This window comes from Lissotriton helveticus, chromosome 4_1 (assembly GCF_964261635.1).
Source record: "Lissotriton helveticus chromosome 4_1, aLisHel1.1, whole genome shotgun sequence".
NCBI lineage: Eukaryota > Metazoa > Chordata > Amphibia > Caudata > Salamandridae > Lissotriton > Lissotriton helveticus.
This window is the reverse complement of record NC_136063.1, coordinates 639,211,419-639,234,321: the sequence shown is the minus strand read 5'-3', so window position 1 is coordinate 639,234,321 and position 22,903 is coordinate 639,211,419. Positions and strand designations below refer to the sequence as shown.

The 22,903-nt window shown below is 45.8% G+C and overlaps 1 protein-coding gene and 1 pseudogene across 1 annotated transcript in view; both read left to right on the top strand.

Moving 5' to 3' along the window:
* UBXN2B (UBX domain protein 2B) overlaps nt 1-17,832 on the top strand; it is a 331,727-nt gene extending 313,895 nt beyond the window's left edge. The window contains exon 9 of the mRNA XM_078687273.1: nt 16,396-17,832. Coding sequence (XP_078543399.1) covers nt 16,396-16,558 — 163 coding nt within the window. The 3' untranslated portion in view covers nt 16,559-17,832. The remainder of the gene's footprint in view (nt 1-16,395) is intronic.
* A 3,297-nt stretch (nt 17,833-21,129) lies between these two features.
* On the top strand, nt 21,130-21,330 carry LOC144829838 (U2 spliceosomal RNA; annotated as a pseudogene).
* The last annotated feature ends 1,573 nt before the right edge of the window (nt 21,331-22,903 follow it).

Genomic DNA, 22,903 nt, shown 5'->3' with positions numbered 1-22,903 from the left:
TGGACAATATCAGTAGGGCACCTCTGGTCAAGTGAGCACAGAGTGTATGGTGGTTATATCTTCATGACTCAATTCAAAAACACACTGAGTAGGATTTAACACTGCAAAAAGGTAGGACTTGGAATTGCAAGTAAAATAAGTTTGGAATGCAAAATTCCATTTCTGGTTCATAAAATAAAGAATATTTGGACATATTCTCAAAAATAGGTTTAGCTCATAGAGAAATGATGACATTTCTACGTGATCAAGTCTACATCCAGGGTCATGTTTGTGGGTGATCACAGGAGAATCCACCAGCATTCAATGACACCAGTAAATGTTGGTGATATATAGAAACGCACACGTTCGTAGGCATTGAGCAAACATTTGCATATTATTTGCTACACTCAAAATGCCAGCAAATTTACCATTATATAGGTCATATAGAAAGTGCTATTACATGTGAATAACAACGACACAGACCAAAAATCAATGTGTGTTTATGTACAGGTGAGTTCTACATGGTGAATGTTTTTTTCTTCTGGATGAAAAAGATTAGTACAAGTGCACTTTTGTCTAACATTTCCACAGGTATGATTGTAGACCTATTGCAATTCTGTTTGTGAAACTAGCTATTCAACTCTATAGCTGGCTCTCAGGAATACTAGGAACAGTATAAAATTTCCTCCAAATCAAGGAGTATCGTGCAAGAGTAAATTAGGACTTTCCAGATAGAAATCGTCAATCAGGCCCATGTAATGTAGTTTCAGGGTCAAACAAAAGTTCCTGGTACAGTAACAGTGTGACACCCTGCTCTGTTTTCACTATTCTGGCAGTCTTTAAATGGTTTATTATAGGTAACCTTATGTAGCAAGTCTCGAGCAAGTGATCAACATGATGATGATGATGAGGAAGTTGCTCCCTCGCACAAAATGTCCTCCATCAAATATACTTGATGCCTCAATCAATCAATCAATCAATCAGGGGTTGTGAAGTGCAGCTACTCACCCAGAAGAGTCTCAAGGCGCTGGGGATGGGGGGGAGGCGCGCTGCTCCTAACGTCTCGCGGAGACTTATCAGCAGGCTGCCATAGCCCATCAGGGTGCGTGTGGTGCCGTATGCTCATGGGGATTTGTCGCAGAGCCAGGTCTTGAGGTCCTTCAGGAACTTGGAGAGGGTTGGTGTCTAGCTGAGGTGGGGAGGGAGGGTGTTCCCCGCATTGGCCACTTGGAAGGAGAACGAGCAACCTCCTGTTCTGGTATTCTTGATGTGTGGTCTCATGGCGAGGGAGAGCTGGGCTGAGAGGAGGGATCTTTGGGTTGCGTGGAACAAGAGGTGGTGGTTCTTGTAGACAGAGCCGGTGTTGTGGAGGGCCTTGTGGGTGTGGGTGAGAAGCTTGAAGGGAATTCTCTTCTCGACGGGGAGCCAGTGTAGTGTTGTGGTAGTGGCATGGTAGGTTAAGGACTAGTCTGGCGGCTGCATTTTGGATAGTCTGGAGTTTGCGGGTGAGGTTCTTGTTGATCCCGGCGTAGAGTGTGTTGCCGTAGTCCAGTCTGTTGCTGATGAGGATGTGGGTGACGGTTTTCCTGTGTTCAAGGGGAATCCAGTTGAAAGTTTAACGTAGGAGACGTAGGGTGTGGAAGCAGGAAGAGGTGACTGCGTGGATCTTGTGGTCCATTTTGAGTTTGGAGTCCAGGATGATTCCGAGGTTGAGTGCGTGGCCCGTGGGTGGAGGGTGGGTTCCCAAGGGCAGGGGACCACCAGGTGTTGTTCCAGGCATTGGGATTTGGGCCTATGATGAGTACTTCAGTTTTGTTTGTGTTCTGGTGTAGGCAGCAGTACTTCATCCACCTGGCGACTGCTTCCATTCCTTTTGAAAGTTGTGTTTCGAGATGTTGGGTCCGTTGGATAGTGAGAGGATGAGTTGTGTGTCATCTGCACAAGATACTTTGTTAAGTCCATGTGTTCCGACGATGGAAGCGAAAGGGGCCATGTAGATGTTGAACAGAGTGGGACTGATGGAGGATCCTTGGGGGACTCAGCAGGTTTTTGGTGTGGGCTCCGAGATGAAGAGAGTGAGTCTGACCCCCTGCGTTCTGCCAGAGAGGAATGAGCGGATCCAGTCGAGGGCTTTGTTCCGGATTCCTGCACTGTGGAGTCTGCTGGATAGGGTGCGGTGTGAGACTGTCGAAGGCCACAGAGAGGTCCAGGAGGATGAGGGCCACAGTCTAGCCTCTGTCGAGGAGTGAGCGGATGTCGTTTGTCGCGGCGATGAGGACGGTCTCTGGGCTGTGGTTCCTCCTGAAGCCTGATTGGGAGGAGTAGAGGATGTTGTTCTCATCGATTAAGGAGGCCAGTTGGCTGTTGACAACTTTTTTAATGACTTTCACCAGGTAGGGAAGTAGGGAGATTGGTCTGAAGTTCTTGAGGTCAGTGGGGTCCGCCAAAGGTTTCTTTAGGAGAAGGTTGACCTCCGCGTGTTTCCAGTCATCAGGGAATGAGGCGGTCTAGAAGGATCGGTTGATGATTTTTTGTAGCTCAGGGGTGATGTTGGCGGCTCTGTGGTAGATGTGGTGAGGGCAGGGGTCCGAGGGGGACTCCTGGAGGAGGGGTCCTCATGGTCTTTAGGGTGTCTTCGATGCTGAGGGCTGTCCAGCTGTCCAGTGTGGGCTGTGTGGAGCAGGGAGCGGAGGATGTGGGTTCCTCGTGGAGGATGTTGTTGTCGAAGTTGTCATAGATGGATTTGATTTTTTGGAGGAAGAAGGCGCTGAGTTTGTCGCAGAGGTCCTGGGAGGGTGGGATGTCGGTGGGTAAACTCTGTGATCATCCCGAAGAGTTCCTTGTTGTTGTGTGCGTGTGCGGAGATCCTGTCCTGAAGTGCTTTCTTCTTTGAGTGTCTGATGAGTTTGTGGTGGGCAGTGGAGGCTGTTTTCTAGTCGTTGAGGTTCACTGGGGTTTTGGAGTTCCTCCATAGTTTCTCGAGACATCTGCAGGTTCGTCTGGACTCCCAGAGTTCGGTGGAGAACAAGCTGGCCTTCTTGGTGCAGGGGATTGGAAGATTTATTGAGGGGGGCGACGGTGTTGGCGCAGTCAGTGATCCATTTGTGTAGGGTACGGGCGGCGGTGGTGGTGTCATTGTCTGAGCCCTTGGAAGCAGAGCCACTGAGGGTGGCGGTGTGCTGTGCATTGGATATCTTGTTCCAGTTTCTGTGTTGGAGCTGGGTTGGTCTCTGCGGGGGGGATTCGCTCTGTAGGTGAAGTGGACCCAGCGGTGGTCCGTCCATGGGAGTTCGGAGGTGTGGCTGAAGGAGATGGAGTATCCTGCTGGGAAGATAGAGTCGAGGGTGTGTCCTGCTGAATGCGTTGGTCCTGGTATGATCTGATTGAGTTTGAGGATGAGGAGGTTTTCCAGGAATGGGAGATGGAGTTGGGGTCTAGGCGGCTGTCGAGGTGGAAGTTGAGGCCACCCAGCAAAATGCAGTTAGTGGAGGTGATGGTATGCAGAGTGATTATGTCGGTGATGGAGTCGGAGAAAGGTTTGCGGGGTCCGGGAGGACAGTAAATTAGGGTGCCACGTAGGGTGGTAGTCGGGTTGACCTGTAACTTGAAGTGGAGGTGTTCCATGAGGTCCGTAGGCCTGTCGGTGTAGGTGCTCAGGCGTAGGTTGGCCTTGTGGACGGGGCGGTTTGGGCGGTCCTTCTGGGTGATTTTGTATCCTTCGGGGAAGGCGATCACAACGTCAGGTCCCCAGGTGGTCCTTATCCAGGTTTCAGTGAGAAAAGCGACGTTGGGAGAGGTGCTGTCTAGGAGCTCCCAGATTTCCGTGGCGTGTCTGTAGCGGGAGTGGACTTGAGGAGAATGCATTGCAGGGTTTGGGCAGTGGTGGGAATGTTGGTGGTCGGTGCAGGTGGGTTCTGGGTTTTGAGGATTTTGAAGGAGTGGCGACAATTTCGGCAAGTGAAAGGACCGTGGGTGTCAAGAGGTGAGGAGAGCTTTCAGTTGTTATTCTTACCGTCATTGAGCGCGTGGAGAGACGTTGAACTGTACCATTGGTAGGTCAGAGCACTAGGGTTCCTGGCGCTGGTTGCGGTCGGGTTGTGGACGGGCACCGATGGGCTTGCATGACCATCCATGACTCTCTCCCTGCTTCTCATGGCCTCCTCCATTGTGAATGGAATTCTACATGTCAGACTTTGACAAGGTAACTATTTCAGCTGGACTAACCTGGTTCTTGAATCTGGCCCATGCTCCATCTATATTGCCCTGAAATGTTGATTTTCCCCAGTCTACAATGACCAGACGATCGCAAGTATTTTTCTAAACTTGTTTTGGATTTTTCTTGTGTTATGTTTTCACTTTATCACTGTTTGTGTGCTGCATAAATACTTTAAACATTGCCTATAATTTAAGCCTGACTGTTTTGTGTCATGCTACTATAGGTTTCAGCACAGGTTAATTCAGTGACTTTTGTTGTTCATTCTGACAAGCATTGTGGGTGTTGCCTTGGTGGGTTTCCACCCTTCTCAACTAACAGCCCAATTTCTTACATGACTCAAAAACTAAGTATATCTTTCCACAGGGTTGGAGAATTTGAAGACGTTTATTTATATATGTTTTTAAACTGTAAATAACTTTATAGATTCTAGAAGGTACATTTTAGAATCTATTTGATCTGCATTTGTAGCTGTTCATATTCTGCAACCATTCTCATTTTTGGGTGAATTCTAAAGCATTAATTCTGCCTGATTGTTAGGAATGATAGTCTCTAGTTGGCAATGGTTTGTACCTTTGTCTAAGTAGAGACCCTTCTTCCTAGTCAGGATAAGGGGCATACACTTCTAAAATAACCCCTGCTCACCCCCTTGATAGCTTGGCATGAGCAGACAGGCCTATCTCAGAGGCAGTGTGTAAAGCATTTGTCCACACATACAGTAATACTACAAATGGGCACCATGCCAGTTTAGACAAATAAGTAATCTTTATCTGAACCAAACAGGTCCAAAACGACAATAATCAAAATATGACTTTTGGAAGGTTAAAACAGTTCTGTCCATAGGCAATTATAGATGCAACACTTTCAACCATAAACAAAAACAGCCGCTGGGAAGGTGATGCTTCGGTTCCTTACGCACATGGTAAGTGATGCATTGGTTCCTTGCTCCAGGGGAGGTGATGTGTTGGTTCCTTACTGCCACACAGGGCAGGTGATGCATCGGTTACTTAGTGAAGAGGAGGTGATGCGTCGATGTCTTACTGTGCAGGAAGGTGATACATTGGTTTCTTACTGTGGCCCCGGCGTTGCTGTAGACTTGGCGCCCGGTTACGATGCGTTAGAACTCGGGGATGCGTCAGTTCTTGATATGGTGGCAGCAACACGCTGGGTTGATCTCTCCAGCCGCAGTCCTACAGTGCGTTGGTTCTAGCAGTCGCACAGCAGGGTTTAGGTCAGAATCGGTGCGGAGATCTCGGACTTTGGAGAGCGGTGCACGTCATTCAGCGTGTAGCAATGTCTCGAGCCGCAGGCTGGTGCTGCATCAGTTTCTTTGGCGGCACAGCGGCGATGTGTCGGAAAATGGGTGCGGATGCGTCGCAATTCTTTTCCAGTTCTCAGCGGCAGAACAACCTCTAGACGCCCAACACAGGATCATGCATCTCTTGGCAAGTCAGAACTCCCAGCAAGCGAGCTGGTGGTGAAGTCTTTGTGTCCCTGAGACTTCAGAACAGGAGGCCCGCTCAACTTCAAGTCCTTGGAGATCTTCTTCAAGCAGGATACACAGCACACAGCAAAGTCTTTGTCCTCTCCTTGGTAAAAACAGCTACTGCAGGCTAACCGCAGACAGCACACACCACAGTCGCAGTACTTCTCCTTCAGGTTACCCAGCTTTTCTCCTTTGCAGAGATTCCTCTTGAGTCCAGAAGTATTCTAAAGTTCTGGGGTCTGGACCCCAAATATTTATACTCAATTTTTCTTTGTTCTCTTGTGGCAGAGAGGCTCTGTGCCCAGTCAAAACCAGTTCTGTCCTCTCTGTGCAGCTGCCTGGCAGGAGGTGGAGACAGCATTGTGTAAGGCAGACCAGGCCCGCTCAGGTGCAAGGAAAACTCCCACCCCCTACTCTGAATGCAGCCCTGGTCTATTCAGCGCAGTCCTGACTCATCCAGGAAAGGCAGGAAACACTTCAACCCCCCACACCTCTCCCAGTGGCTGTCTACAGTGAATGCACATCCCCAGCCCCTGTCACTCCAAAGCCAGATAATCAATCCACAAACCAGCAGAGGCACACAGGATGTCTAAGCAAGAAAATACCTGCTTTCTAAAAGTGTTTTTTTCAAACACACAATATAACAATCATCTTTACTTAAAGATACATTTTTATATTCTTCAGGCATACCAAACTCCATCTTTCTACCTTGTCCCAATGGGAAGGTATATTATAAGATGTTATAAATAACTCCCTTTCTATCCTATGTGACAGATAGCCTTCTATTAATGAAAAACAAAATACACTGTATTTCACGATCAGGACATGTCACACACATCAGTACATGTCCTACCTTTCACATGAAATGTACCCTGTCCACATGGGTACTTTTGGCCTATCTTAGAGGTGCTTCACATGTTATAAAAGGGAAGGTTAGGCCCTGGCAAGTGGGTGCACTTGCCAAGTCGACACAGCAGTAGAGACTGTGCGAAGACATTGCAGTGGCAGGTCTGAGGCCCCTTTGTAAGGCTGCTTGTGTTGGTGGCACAATCAGTGCTTTAGGCCACTAGCAGCATTTGACTTACAGGCCCTGGGCACGCACAGTGCTCTGTACTAGGTGCTTAGTAGTAAGTCAAACAAGCCAATCCTGAAAAAAACACCAGTCCATACTCAGAATTTACAGAGGCAGCACTTGCACTTTTGCACTGATCAGCAGTGGCAAATTGCCCAAAGTATCTAGACCAGCAAAAATGAAATCCAGCACAAAGCAAAAATACAGGAGGCAGAGGCAAAAAGACAGGGAAAATCCACGCCAAGGATGCCACGTCTAACACTTGCCTGGTGACCCTTGACCCTGTCACCAGGCAGGTCGCTCCCCTCGCCACCACACAGCCCTTCTGTGTGCCCACTGCTGCCGCTCGTATTGGTCTGTGCCCGCTTCTGGCATCGCGTTGCTCTGTCTCCCAGCTGCCTTGTTGCTGTGTTACTCATTTTGTGCCCTTCTCTCGCCCCTCCCACCTGGGACTGTGGTGTCTGATTGTCTGACTGTATTTGGCTCTCTGATTGTATTTTGTTTTGTTTTTCTCCCCAGTGTGCCCCCCACTTTGCCTTCTGTAGCACCCACCTGCTCCCCCTTCGCTGTGTTCCCGCCGCTGGGGCCACGCCCCCCTGGTCTCCCATTTGCCGCCCCGCTACCGCCTCCCAGCTGCTCCTTCCTCCATCACCCCCTCATATGGAGGCCGCGCAGCGGCCGCGCGCACGCAAGCCCCTCTGCGCCCGTCCGGCCTGGACCGTGCCCAGCGCCAAGACCCCTGGCCCCCGACACACCACAACGCCCGCCTCCGCTACGACTCTGGCACCCTCCACGCACTCAATGCCGGACGATCACTCCTGCTGCCTGGCCGCCCAGAAGCGCACCCAAGGACCCTTTTCCTGCCAGAACTGCAGCTTCACCAGCATTAGGCCCAACTAACCCAACGAGGAACCCAAACCTCCTCAGATGCATCCTGTTCAACACCCGTTCCGCTCGCAAACATGCCGTTGAACTCTGGGACCTACTCGACACCAACTCCCCAGACGTCGCCTTCCTGACGGAGACCTGGCTGACCCCCTCCTCTGCACCTGACATCGCCATAGCCATCCCAGAAGGCTACAAAATCACCCGCAAGAACCGCACCAATGGAATAGGAGGGGGGATTGCCATCGTCCACAGAAACACTCTAAAAATCTCGACAGACGCCGGCGACACCCTCAACACCGCCAAAAACCTGCACTTCTAGATCCACACCGACCCCAACACCACCCTCACAGGCACCCTCATCTACAGACCCCCCGGACCCCGACCGCAGTTCAGCGACTCCATCACCGACTTCATCAGCACACATGCCCTCGCCTCCACGGACTACATCCTCCTCGGGGACCTGAACTTCTACCTCGAGAACAACAACGACGCCAACTCCTCCACCCTGATCGACAACCTCAGACTCAGACAACTCGTCACAACACCCACTCACTCCGCCGGCCACACACTTGACCCCATCTTCTCAGCGAGCACTCACGTCTTCTTCGACTGCACCACCAAACTCCACTGGGCCGACCACCAGTGCATCCGCATCACCCTCCGGAAACCCACCACACACCACCATACCCAGCAGATGCCTCGCCGCAGCCAGGGCAAATCACCGAGGACCAGCTAGCCGCCCCCCTCTCCGAGAGCCCACCCGCGGACCCGACCGACGCCGTAGCCCGCAGCCTCAGACAATGGATCACTGACTGTGCCAACACCCTTGCCCCGCTCAAGAAGCCCCCCAACACCCACACCAGCAAGAGAGCCAACTGGTTCACTGATGACCTCCAGGCCTCCAAGCAAATCTGCCGAAAACTAGAAAAAAACTGGACCCGCAAAAGAACACCGGAAAGCTACTCAGCCCACAGAAATGCCACCTGCCAACACCACCAACTCATCAGATAAGCCAAAAGGACTGCCTTCAGAGCCCGCATAGACAACAACGCACACAATAGCAAAGAGCTCTTCAACATCGTGAAGGAACTCTCCAACCCCAGCTCCAACACCAACGACATCCCACCGTCACAAGACCTGTGCGACTCGCTGGCCACCTTCTTCCAATGCAAGATCACAGACATCCATGACAGCTTCAACGCCGTCACCACCCCGGCAATCACCGCCACCCCCTCTCCCACGACCGCCACCCGCACTAACCTCCTGCTCGTATGGACCAACATCAACGACGACGACACCATCAAGATCATGAACACCGTCCACTCCGGATCCCCGGAAGACCCCTGCCCACACCACATCTTCAACAAAGCCAGCCGCATCATCACACCCCACCTCCGGAAAACCATCAACATCTCCTTCAAAACAGCGACCTTCCCGGAGAGCTGGAAGCACGCAGAGATCAACGTCCTACTAAAGAAACCCAGGGCAGACCCCAGGTACCTCAATAACTTCCGGCCCATCTCTCTGCTCCCGTTCCCGGCAAAGGTCATCGAAAAGGCCATTAACAAACAACTGACCAAATTCCTCGAAGAGAACAACATCCTGGATCCGTCCCAGTCCGGGTTCCACAGCAACCACAGCACAGAAACTGCCGTCATCGCCGCCACCGACGACATCAGGATCCTGCTTGACAACGCACACTAGGAGCACGCCTCCACGACACCGGAATCCAAGAGAATGCCCTGGACTGGACCACCTCCTTCCTCTCCGGGAGAACCCAGAGAGTCCGCCTCCCCCCCTTCCTCTCCGAAGCCACTGAGATCATCTGCGGCGTACCCCAAGGCTCTTCCCTCAGCCCAACGCTGTTCAACGTCTACATTGCACCACTCGCCCATGTCGCCCGACAGCACAACCTCAACATTATCTCCTATGCCGATGACACCCAGCTTATCCTCTCGCTCACCAAGGACCACCACACAGCCATAACCAACCTCCACGAAGGATCAAATGCCATCGCCGAGTGGAAGCTGAACTCGGACAAGACGGAGGTCCTCATCCTCGGTTCCACCCCCTCGGCCTGGGACAACTCCTGGTGGCTGACGGCACTAGGAGCACCCCCTACACCCACCGAACACGCATGAAACCTGGGGATCATCCTCGACTCCACACTCTCCATAACAAAGCAGGTCAACGCCGTCTCCTCCACCTGCTTCAACACTCTTCGCATGCTTCGCAGGATCTTCAAGTGGATCCCCACCGAAACTAGAAGGACAGTCACCCAGTCCCTTGTCAGCAGCAGACTTAACTACGGCAACGCACTCTACGCAGGAGCCCTGGCCAAACTCCTGAAATGACTCCAACGCATCCAGAACGCCTCCGCATGCCTGATCCTTGACATTCCCCGCCGCATCCAAATCACACCCCACCTGAAAGACCTGCACTGGCTCCCCATCAACAAGACGATAACCTTCAAGCTCCTCACCAGCGCACACAAAGCACTCCACAACACCGGACCTGCATACCTCAACAGCCGACTCGGCCTCTACACCCCGACCCGCCAGCTCCGCTCCGCAGACCACGCCCTCGCCACCGTCCCCCGCTTCTGAAGAGTGACCGCCTGCAGCAGATCATTCTCCCACCTCGCCGCCAAGACGTGGCACACCCTCCCATTCCACCTATGGCAGACCGAAGACCTCCTAACCTTCAGGAAACTCCTCAAGACCTGGCTCTTCGAACAGTAACAGCCTCCCCCCACCCCCCAGCGCCTTGAGACCCTCACAGGTATGTAGTGCGCTTTACAAATGCTATGATTGATTGATTGATGGATTGATAAATCATTGCTCGACTAATTACTGCACAGGCATGGGAGAAGAAAGTCAAAGTCATTTCTACTGTTTCAGTTAGATAAAACACAGCAATTTTACAGAATAAAACTATCATTTATTACGATAAATAAATGTATAAGCTAGGTCTAAAAGAACCTTCAGCGAGTCATTCAGTTTATCTGCTGAGTTGCATCTTAAAGCGAGTTAGTGGATCCACTTCCTGCATGTTTGTGCAAAATAAGCAGAAATTACAATAGTGAATCCTTTGAAGCACCAACAGTCATTCAGCTTTTGTCTTTGCACATTTTCTATTACTAAGTATGCAAAAATGCATTAGTGGCTGGTGGAAGTCAATCTTTATTGCCATTGGCTGTTAATAGTACAGGAAGGCGTAGACCAAGTTCGACATGGAGATAAGTACAAAATAAGTCAAGCCACTAGGAGCTTTCGTGTTTTTTTCTTGCACACAAAGTTCGTTGAAAGAAACCAGACTGCTGTGGACATATTTTTGCCTTGGATATTAGGCGATCTAGTATTATAAAATGTTGCCGCACAGGGCTTTTCACAAAAGGCTGTTGCCAGGAATTTAACGGATTTGCAGTTTAACTGCATGTCGCCGGGATTAAAGCAAGCTATTATGGCTTCCCTGCAAGTACAAATGGCCATTGAAGCTTCTCTTAAATAGTTGATGCTGAAGCTTACGCGGTTGAGGACAGATGCAAATCAAATAAATGAGGTCCTCTTCTTTATCTTTGCAGTGCCTACATGAAGTCGTTCCAGAGTTCTTCCATACTGTTTATTTGCTAAGACCGGTATGTTGGCCATGTGTAGGGCCTTAAGGCTGTGTTTTATACATGCTGGAAATGGAATTAACCAGCATGGCGCAGGGGACAGCATGTCGTAGTGCTTAATTAACACCATATGTGCGAGCAGGTGAAACATTTTTATTTTGTCTTAGAGGGAAGATGGCAGTTGGTTCCCTTTTTGAAAGCATCATATGGCATGCTCGCCACCCATAATTCTGTTAGACCCAATTGTTTAATGGGGGGGGGGGGGTACAAGTATTGCCATAGGAGAAGGAGAACCCTCCTTCATTTGCCTAATGGTGGTAGCAGTTTATCTGAGCAGGCCATTGCAATGAGAACATTGTTATGCTCTTTTAGCCATAAATGGGGCCTACTAACTACGTTTTTAGAGCTATGGGAACTAAGGAGAGATGATTGAACTATACATTATTCTGAGGGCCTTTTCTCATAACTTTTGATCTGATTCATATTATATTTAGTATGCTGATTTGCCAAAATACTTGTGTGTAGTCGGCTTCTTTTGGGTTTATTTATTTATGTTCACTTTTTTAATCTTTTGTACTGTTTTCTAATAATATTAGTAAAAATACATTTAAAAAAAGAGAGACCTCATGCTAAAAGTGTATTAAATTTTGGACGAATTAAAATGACAGCTTACTGACCAAGCACGAAGAATGGTGCTATCACTATATCGGCAACAACTGAAGCAAAAAGCACGGTGAACAGAGAGTCACCGTACATATGTAAAGGACCAGAGAATGAGAATAAAGACATTAACATTCCTATAGTGAAATATAATTTTCAAGAGTACATGCATATTGTAGACCATGGTACAGTACAGAGTGTAGAGGCCAGACCTAATAGTAGTGAAGGCATGAAACTGGATTACTGTCAAAACATTGACTGACATAGCAATAGTGTTAGCAAACAAGCATATCTACATTCTCATTCATAGTAGAGGGAAAAACCTGGACAAATCTGTTGTATTTACCTGAAGAATGTAGGCACAGAATGTGAGGGTTTAGCTCTAGAATTCAATGAGCTCAGTGAGTGGATTGCGTGAGAGACATCCGAGGAGATGGTTGGAGGTTTAGGATGATCTGATGTCAAATAATTTGAGCTTCATGGATTAAGCTACAAAAGTACATCAGAATGGTGTATTTTTTGGACACAACTAATTGGTGACAAGCTGCTCAAAATCCAACCGGAACCCATGAAACTATTCAAGTCGTCATTTTTGGACCTACAGAATCGAGGACAGTAAGAGCATCAACCAACATGTTATGTGGCGCTGCTACTGCGTTTGCCTTCATTATACTTTCAGTACCATTGTTATTCCTGACACTGGCATAGTATTAGCGAGCTAGCAACCGTTACATACCGCGCGCACCGTCCCAACAATTATAGTGGCCCATTGCGAGCCTTGCATACTGTGTCAGGCCTATTTATCTCATGCCTCGCGTGTGCAGAAATTCCAAACTGTTTTGTTTGTGCTTTAGCCAGGCACTACATTCCATTGTCATCCTGCTCGCATGGCTAGGAGGACCAACACAAGCCCTCTTCTAGATCAGTTGTGCGGGGTACATCGCACAGTATTAAACTTAAAAGTAAGGACATATTGGGCGTTGGCAAGCACATTGGTTACAGCCATCTTGGATTGGGTTTGTTCTACAGCCATGGCACTCATAGTATGGTCCGCGGGCTGCCTGCGGCCCGGCAGGCCTTCATTGGCGGCCCACCGGCCTTGCCTTGCAGTTTCCACAGCCGGCAGTATACACAGAAGATGACCGCAGGAACATACGTAGTGCATATGTATTAAATAGGTATTCACTATGTATGCTCCTGCGGCCATCTTCTGTGCTGATGAAGTGCGATCCTTTTTGGATTTAGCAGAATTCTATTCCAAATTTGTATACAATTTTTCAGGGGAAAATATACCATATCAGTCAGTTGTTTAAAAAGGGCAGTACATTTGTATGGACAATTTATATAATAAAAACCTCACTGTATCAGAAGCACAGCTCTGATGTAATGCTATGTCTGGATGGTAAAAGCTGTCTCCTTAACGGGCAACATAGGCACTAGGATGTTATGTACTGGTCTTGTCCTTGAACAGAATGTACAGATCACATGTTGAGGAAAGGTCAGCTAAATCAAGCAACTTATACAATAGTTCCTGGAATAATATCATGCAAGCAAAGCTGAAATAAAGTATGTAAAATCTCATTACTAAAAGTGATGTGGCTAAAATGTGTAAATATAAAATGTGTAATGAAGCTAAAAAACAGGGGAGCCAGCTCAGGTCGAAGAGGTCCTCATGACAAAGGCATTTGAATGTATTAAGGAGGACATTTGCACACTAACTGACCTGTTTGTTTCGCGTGCTAATAATTTCTGAAAAGACCTGTTTTTGTAACTTGCGTGCGCTGGGGTACAATGTGACACTTGCACAGTACTGGCTCTACTGGGGTTCAACCTTGGCTGTAGGAGTTTCATCACCACAGTAGCTAGTGGCAAGGGTCTGTGGGCAGTTCTGTCTTAATTAAACAAAGATGGGGCAGAACACGTAGTTGCCTTTGCGTTCCGGTCTTTAACCCCAAAAGAGGAGAAGAACTCTGGAGTGGAAAATGAAACTTTAGGATGTGTATGGGGTCTAAAGAATTTCAGGAAATTCATTTGGGAAACTAAAGTGGTAGTTAGGAGTGAGCACAGACCCCTGGCCAAGTTTCTCACTTTACAAGGTCTCAATAATGTTTCATCAAGGAGAATCAGGTTGTCTGTGCAACTGTTAGACTACTTGTATGAAGTCGTCACGTCCGCAACAAAAATAATGTTTTCCTTAGTAGGTTACCATTGCTTGCAAAGGAAGACACAAGTAATGAGTGGGATAATTGTTTAGTGGCAACAGTATTTTCGGATGAGTTCCAGAGTATTGATACAGAAGTATGGTTAGCAGCACCACAAAACGATTGTACCCTAGCTTAAGTCATGGTTTATGTCAAGGAGTGTTGACAGGAAAACTTTTGGAAAGTAATGTTGCTGCATTTTGGGAAGTAAAGAATGAATTGTCTGTGGAGGAAGGATTCTTATTGAGGAGTGGTAAACTGATTCCACCTGGGGACCTAAGTGAAAAGATTATTAATCTATGCTATGAAGGTCACGTAGGCATTGTAAAACACAAACGTAGAGCTAACAATCTTATTGGTGACCAGAAGTAGACAGGGACAATGAAAAAATAGTGAACAAATAGTGAGGAAGTGCAATTAATATTGTGCATAAAGCTGATTCTTGGGCTGATTCTTGGGCAGTGGTAAATCTTTTGGAAGACATTTTCTGCAGAGAGGGTCTGCCCAAGGTAGCGGTTAGTGATAACCGGGAACAGCTTGTCTCGGATGTCTTCAAGGATTTCATAACAAAAACTGTAGTTAAGCAAAAAACAATGGCTCTTTACTATCCTGAAGGGAATGGCAATGCTGATCTGTTTAATCACGTTATAAAAAGGATCACTGAATTGTCAACCAGGAACAGCATGAATTGGGAAAAAGAATGTATGAAAAAAGTAGGAGCTTACAGACTGGACCTGTATGAATCACAGAGCATAGCCATTTTGAATTGATGAGAGGGAGAACACCCCATATTAAGACAACATGGTGTGGCTAGCAAAGACAAAGAAAATTAATTGGTCACGTACTGGAGAAAGAGACCGGATGAAAATGACCCAAGTGAAGTATAAAAAAAAATATATGATTCGTTGCAAGGAGTAAAAAAAGTGAATTTAAAGTAGGGGATTTTATAAAGGTGAAGAAAGGAAGACTGGTTGGAAAAGTAGATTCTCAGAGCCTTTGCGGGTCGAAAAGGTTCTTTACAACTCCACGTTGCTGAGTGATGGAAGGATTTGGCATAAAAAGAGGTTATCATTGTTTAAAGGAGACAACATTATTGATGCTTGGTACGAGAAGTTCTCACCAGTTGTACAATGTACCACAAAGAAACCGGTTGAAGGAAAAGTTTGAGAGGAATGGAATTGTAGCCAGAGAAGGAGAGAGTTTCGAAGCAGAATACAGTGTTACCAGGTCAGGCCGATCTGTTGGGAAACCAAGACGCTGTGATGACTTTGTAGCACCTAGCACGTAGTGTTCATTTCGTAGCAGCTAGCATGCAGTGTTCATTGTGGCAACCAGCATGAGGGCATTGTGGTAATCCTTGTATGTGCCTTGTCAATTCATAACAATGTTATTTTTTACAGTTTACTGCTCAGTTCAGTGTAACCACATGTTAAACATGTTGTCATTGCATTTCATATACAGGTGGTATCAATACTTTACCATGTTATATTTTATCTTTTGTTATGCATATGTACTATTACTTGTTATTTTTGTAATGTTGGTTATAGCTTATTTGAAATTTTTTAAGGGGGAAGATTTGTTGTGTTTACCTGGAGAATGTTGGTGAGCTCTAGAATGTAATGAGCTCAGTGAGTGAATTGCGTGAGAGACATCCGAGGAGATGGTTGGAGGTTTAGGTTGATCTGATGCCAAGGGGTTTGAGCTCCATCAATAAAGCTACAAAAGTACATTGGAGTGGTGTATTTATTGGACACAACACAATTCTTATTAATGGTATGAAGCTTCTAATGTTTGTTTGCTGTGCGGCGTGTCATAATAGCCAATATTGTTTTAAAAGAGAAGTGATTTTTGACTTGCTTGGCTTTGTTTGACTAGAAATTGTTCACAGTGGGTATAGGTAATACAGGAGAATATTGAAACTGTGGGGTTAGAAGTAAGATTCTATCTATTAAATGCTGGTCTCACAGTGAGGGCAGGTTGGAGCAGAGAAGATTTGAGGTCTAGCTCAGGAGTTGTCACATCAGTGTTGCGAAGTAGTTAAACTTCATTACAAGGGACCTTTTAATTCTGATGAGGCTGGTAACTGGATTGTCAAACTATGTGGCCACACAAAAATGTGTGGCAATTCCAATTCCCTGTTGATGTAATAGTCTGAATGATATAATTCATAATGAGATGCCATGGCCACGTTAATGGGTCCGATAACCCAATCTGTTATTAAATTATACATTTTTGTGTAACGTAAGGTCAGATGGCTAACTTTATTACATGTTTTACTAGGATCTTGGACATTCGGCACTTTATCACTGAATCCCGGCCTGCCTTTGCTGCTGTGGACTTTCTACTGGCAACTACATTCCCAAACAAAGAGCTGACAGATGAAAACCTAACACTGCAAGAAGCTGATATACTGAACACTGTGATTCTTCAACGCCTGAAGTAATCCTGCTTCCTTTTAAGGCGGGAGTTTTTTGCACAGACACAAAAGTTTTAGATTGTTACACATTAATGCTTCCAAGCCTTGTCGTGACTTACGAAAGTACTCATAAGGGTAAAGTTATTTTCTATTATCTATTTTTTAAATACATTTATCTCTTCGTGTTCCATTGATACGGAAAGGTTTATCTTAGATGTGTGGCGTTAATTTCTCTACACATTTCCTTCGCCATTTAAAGTTGAATATTGCTTCTTGTGTATTATTATAAACAGGTGTATAAGGTACACAAGTCTAAAACACTAAAAACTAAAAAGTGACTGTAGGTGTTCCTTACATCTACTTTAAATATAGGTGCAGGTGCACCTAGTTCTATAATACGAAAACGGTTTCATTTTTTATCAAAAAGATCAGTGAGTCAAAATGTTTGAACAACCAAATTCATTATTATGGTGTTTGTGTGATTTTGTAATTATTCATGACAATAACATTTGTCATGTAGTAGTACTTTATTTTAAGTTCATGTGTGTACTGTTAGCTTTTGACAGATATTTTTGTATTGTTGTGAACACTGGAGTAACATGAAATTGCCAAAATGTTAGGTGTACTGTTACCTAATGACGGAAGAAACTACAGGCAGCTGACATTGTGCTGTATGGAGTCCTCTGTGTTTCTATGGAGTGTTCCCAAAGAATCAAAACCTGGTGTGCGTTGGATGGACTTGGGAATTAATGCGCCTCGTTTTCAGCCCTGCCTGTTACCTTTACATTAGCCTCTTTCTTTACTAACGACCAATTGTTAGACTTGTTTAGTTCAGTTGTTAGGACTACAGAAGAAAGACTTGTACATTAATTGCTGTGAATAACTGTACATTGTATGTAACCCCATGAACGCAGTCTGCGCATAACCTTCGTGCCATAGAACACTCACACGGTTTTCTCTGAAATAATGAACATGCGTGAAGCCAGCATTTATTTCTAAGTTGAAATCTCGAGGTTTACACTTGAGCAGATTCACTGAGCCCTTACTCATTGCCGTTGCAGTAAAGAATAACATTCGCACAATTTTTTGTATCAGGTCCCCACAATAAAAATGTCACTTAGCATTTGATGACAGGAGTTTAGTATTTATTTTAGGAATCAGAGTTAAAGGAAAATACTTGTCTCTTTTGAATTTTCTCCAGAATGTTCTTTAATGTCACTGCTTGCATTTTATAGTGCTTTGTGCTGAATTCCACGAATTGTTGAGCCACTAGAACATTCAAATAAATTGTTGATTCTTGATATCCGACTCCTCCGTTTTTGGCATACCTGTGCTTCAATTAATTTGTTGAGTGTGTATTCCATGTGCTTGCCAATGTGTGACTTTATCCCTGTACTACTAAACACCCTTCTTTTAAATGTAAAACAATGTATTAGTGTGCATTGCTTAAAATTAGTTTGATTCTTTTTTTTGTTTGTTAGGAAATGTTATATATACTCCCTGCTGGCAGGAGGGTATTGTAAAGAGGAGGCTTGGAGGAGAATGAAGTCACTGTCCAGTCACTCAACTGTCTGCAGGGAGGTGGGAGGACTGGCTGTTCTGAAATGCCCACTCCCCACTAGCATTCACAGTAGTATCCTATCAACGTGGTTCAGAAGTTAAAGGCAGCACAGACACACACCGCTTCAACTTTCCTTCAAACTCTGGTTTTAAAAAAATAAATTAAAAAGCCAGGGTCAACATTTTCTCCTAAAAGGCTCTCTCTGGCTCAACGTCCCTCTCCTCCATGGCCAGTTTCCTTTGCTTCATCCTTAACTGGGCAATCTGCAGCTTGAATTCCCTCTTTTTTTTCCCTCTCCGCCAGCTCTTCTGTGGACAGGCAGCAGGGAAAAGACACTGCTGCCTGCCCTGACATGTGGCTCCATTCCATGGGTCAAGTCATCTATTTCCACTGAAGGTGGCTCCTCAGGAAGGTCATCTTTGGGCCGCTCCATCTCATTATCCTCTCATTATCCTCTCATGTGGCTTCTTCCAGTGTTTGTTGGGCTTCTGCTCAGGCCCTCAGTGCCTTTTGTAACTCCACCTTCCTAGTGGTGCTCTTGGCAGGAAGACTCCCTCTCCATACACAACTCATTGAGTATCAGACACAATGGTCAAAGGAAAAATTTGGGAAGCAATCAAAATGGCCAATTAGGGAGAATTTAAACATGAATTGTTCTCAGATATTGGATGGTAGCATACACCAAATCATTGTATGGCTCTGCATAAACACAATTTGTATCCTCACCGCTAATTGCCAAAGTTAGAAATTGGCTTACTGGTTGACTTGGGTGTGAGCCCTGTTCAAGCGTCAACCACAGTCTTGTCAGGGTAAGGCACAAGTAAGCTCCATATGAACCTGTGCTGAACCCCTTTGTAGTTTAGCACAAAACAGTCAGCCTTAACTCAGAAGCAATGTGTGAAGTATTTGGGCAACACTTCAAACAACAAAACAGTGAAAATAAAACACAAAAGATTTCACACCACGTTACAAAAATAGAGCTTAATTTCATAACTAAACTAAGACCAAAACAACAAAAATCCAATCATAGCAGTTTTTATAGAATGTTCGATTTAGATCAGCTCTTAGGCTTTGCGAGGGACATGTGGAATGTTTCTTATTTCTTGTGTGTTCAATAACTTTCTTATGATTGTGCGCCATTGTTTTTGTGAAATATATTTGGTAATTTACAATAATGCCTTTTTTATGTAGAAGGACGGATCTGAAATCAGTGTCACTGTGTTTTTTCTCTGTAAATTGTGTTTAAAGGTTTCAGTTGCACTCCTGGAGAGGTTAGGGGGTATACTACAGTGTAGGGGCTACTTCCTGAAGATTTCAAACTAACTTGGGCCTTATTTGAATATGCGCTGTTGTTATGCAGACCTTCTATCACTCCCTCTACTACCCTTTGCAATATGTAATCCCAGGAAAACCAAGTATCTGCGATCGATTGTGAATTAGTTAAATATGCTAAAGATAATACAACAGTTCTCCTATAGATTGGCCAAAATCTATGTATTGGCACATGTTCCAATATAGCCGCCTCTTTCCAAGTTGTGATCATCTTAACCTGGCAGTCCTATATTCATTTCCAGGTTCAAGAGGTGTTGGTCCTCTTTCCATTTCAATTACCTTGGGGGCTTGCTCTGCCATCAGCAATTTTGATCTTAGGCTGGTCAGTAGTGTATAAAATAGAAAATGGCAGGGGCAATAAAACAAACCAACAAGTCTGCCCCTTTGATAAATCAAATATTTCCTGTGGCCTCGAGCAGCAGCTCTCTGATTCCCCTATGCCTGTATCACTGCAATGGCACATGCAGCAGTCATCTGTTTAATTCCCAGTGGACCGAGCTGCAACATTTCTCTTGTTCTCCCTGAGAGAGTAGAGAGGAGGGAGCGTCCGATTTCCTATGATTGTACAACACCACTTTGGCTATGCAAGCGTTGGACGTTGTCAGCTCCCCCACTGGGATATTCGCTTCCTTAGAGGGCTGGGAGGTGGCGGCTCTGCCACTGTGGTTACAAACAAGAACTTGGATGGGGGTTGGTCCTCCTACACCCCGCGTGTGTGTCAACCGGAGTGAATTGATCCAGGAGGGTCACCACCAGTCTTTTTCAAATGGTCTCGATAAGCAAGGACTCTCCCGATCAACAGTGTAGTCTGGGCTGCCCCTCTGTGCTCACGCACCTAATATAAAAAACCAATTCTTGAGACATCCCTAGCCCCACTTCACTTTCAGGATAACCTGGTAGGGACCTTTCCACCTCCGCTCCAGACAGGATTTTGGCATGTGCTTGTTCAACAAAACCCAGACTCTGCTCCTGATGTGGATTGGCAGTAGCAGCCCCAACCTGTTCAGTAACGGAACACACCACATGAGTTAATCCTCTGCAGTAATTGCGTCTCATGTCATCTGTGATGTTTACAAGTGCATTATTCGCAGGCAGTCTCATAGCACGACTCATGAGAATTTTGTGATGTGATAATACAGTTCACATGTCAGAGGTGCTTTGAAGACTAAACAACAGCAGTGGTGAGGCATCTGGCCATTTAAGAGTGGCAAATGCACAGGCTTTGGCCAATCGAGATTTCAGCATGCCGTTTAACCATTCCAACTATCCCTGAAGCCTTGGAATGATACCTACAGTGCAATCTTCGTTCCACTTAAAGTGTCTCACACAGCATTCTAAGGACCTCATTATTAAAACTGGTTACTCAGTCTGACTCCAGAGAAACCAAAAATCCTAGCCGTAGAATGAGTTTGCGTAACAGTAGTTTGATACAGTGAGGCTGACATTTCTCCATGGTGGATAGCCTCAGATAGATTGAGAGAGAATGCGCGCTATAACCATGACATATCTCAGTCGGTTACAGATGGGCATTTCCATAAAGCCCAACTGCATCCTATTAAAGGGTCCTCCTGATCTTCTAAGGTGACTCAATGTTATAGGGATTCTCCTCACTGCATACATCTGCTGGCATGTTTCACATCTATGGTATAGCTCGTCAGCTGGAACCCAGAATCGGGTGCTAAACCAGTTCTGTCTTAACCTAACCATCGCTTCTCGGCCTTTTGGCTAAGATCAAGTGTAGTATCTGTTCTTATCAGTTTAACAACCTAACCATAGCGTCCCTTACAATGTGTGAAGAATCATGAACTTGTGTCATGGGAAACAGGCTATCTGGCAACACTGGTCTTCTATCGGCTGAAACCCAAATGGTGGCATTTTTAACACAATTTGCTCTGATCCACCCTTGCTGCTATGCCTCAGAACCTTCTTCCTTCAATCCTTTGATTTCCTCCCAAGCATCAGCTACTGACAACAACATTGAAAAGGTAGTACCCTCATCAGATTAATTTGTATGTTCTCTATTAATGTGCATTCCACAGTCGCACAATATCGTGCAACTTCATCAGCATACCCATTTCCAACTGTGGCAGACCTGCACATTTAACTACGTCTAGTATAATGGGTGACCCAGTGCACCTCTGAACCTCGGTGTATAGTTTTGAGATAAAGTTGGTTCTGTCAGGAACAGAATTACTTTCTAGCTTTACTGAATAAAACAATCATATATCTGTGTATGGAATGGCTTATTCATACGCAAAGAGGGAAAAAAACAAAAACAAGGGAACACACAAATCATGAGTGAGTTAATCAATATATTGAAGGAACTACTTTTTTTCTTTGTTACATTATAAAGTGTGTGGCTGTCACCCAAAATGAACAAATACAATGGCGCAAATGCTGAGGTGACTAGGTGTAGAACAGTGCTGGTTGATGGAAATATTATACACAGTGATGCATTGTGAGTAAAAAACAATTATTTAGATGACATCTATCCCTAAGTACATCAGTCTCTGAGGCACTTTTTGTTTTACTTTTGGCGAGGGGCCCTAAAACTAGGGTCAGAATTGTAACATGCATGTCGATGTTTCAAACAAGGTGTAAGCGCGGATTAAGCGTCACGGCAGGTCTTATTCAGCCTTGTAAAATTCTAATCATGTGCGGTTCAAGATCCACCATCCGGTTATTATCTTGTGAGGTTGTGATGAATGAATAATCTGCTTATCATGCGCTGGGAGTCTCAAAATGAAGTTGACAAGATCCACCATCCGGTAAAGATCTTGGGCGAATATGAATTCCAATGTTTAAGGGTCTTGAAAAACGGCAGCGAGTGTCCTGTCTGTGTCACATTTACCTACAGCAATCTCTCGTGGTAAATGCAAAGCTTTTAACATTTTCATCACTTATTCTCCATTACATATCATACAACCAGATGATATCATAAATAACCCTGGGCGTAGTTCGCGTAGTAGCGCTATGCATAGCTACGCAAAGTGCACTAGGCGAGATATGCGTAGCACTAAGCGAACTGCATAGTGCGATGTTCGTGATGATTGCACAGTGCCGAATGCTTGTCCGCACTGTGCAATCATCCTGCACAGTGCAAGCTGTCATTTCCTGCCGCTTGAGTACATTTTTACTTGAGTGGCAGCTTTCTCAATGTGGACTGGTAGTTTCTCATCGTGAGCGGTCGCGAGCATACGCGACCACTCGCAATGAGAAACCTGACCTCTCCGCATTGAGAATCTCGCCGGGAGGTTTATTTTCCACCTTCGCGATCGCCAACTTGATGTTGCTGATTGATAACGAGGAAAAAGTCTCGCCGGGAGGTAACTTTGCTCGCTCGCCAACTTGACGTTGAGAACCGCGAGTGAGCAAAAAATGGCAACTATGCTATGCTACGCATTTTTGCACTGTGCTACGTTCGAATCGCGTAGCACGCAGTAGCACAAACTACGCGAGCTTAGCATAGCTGTCCGCCC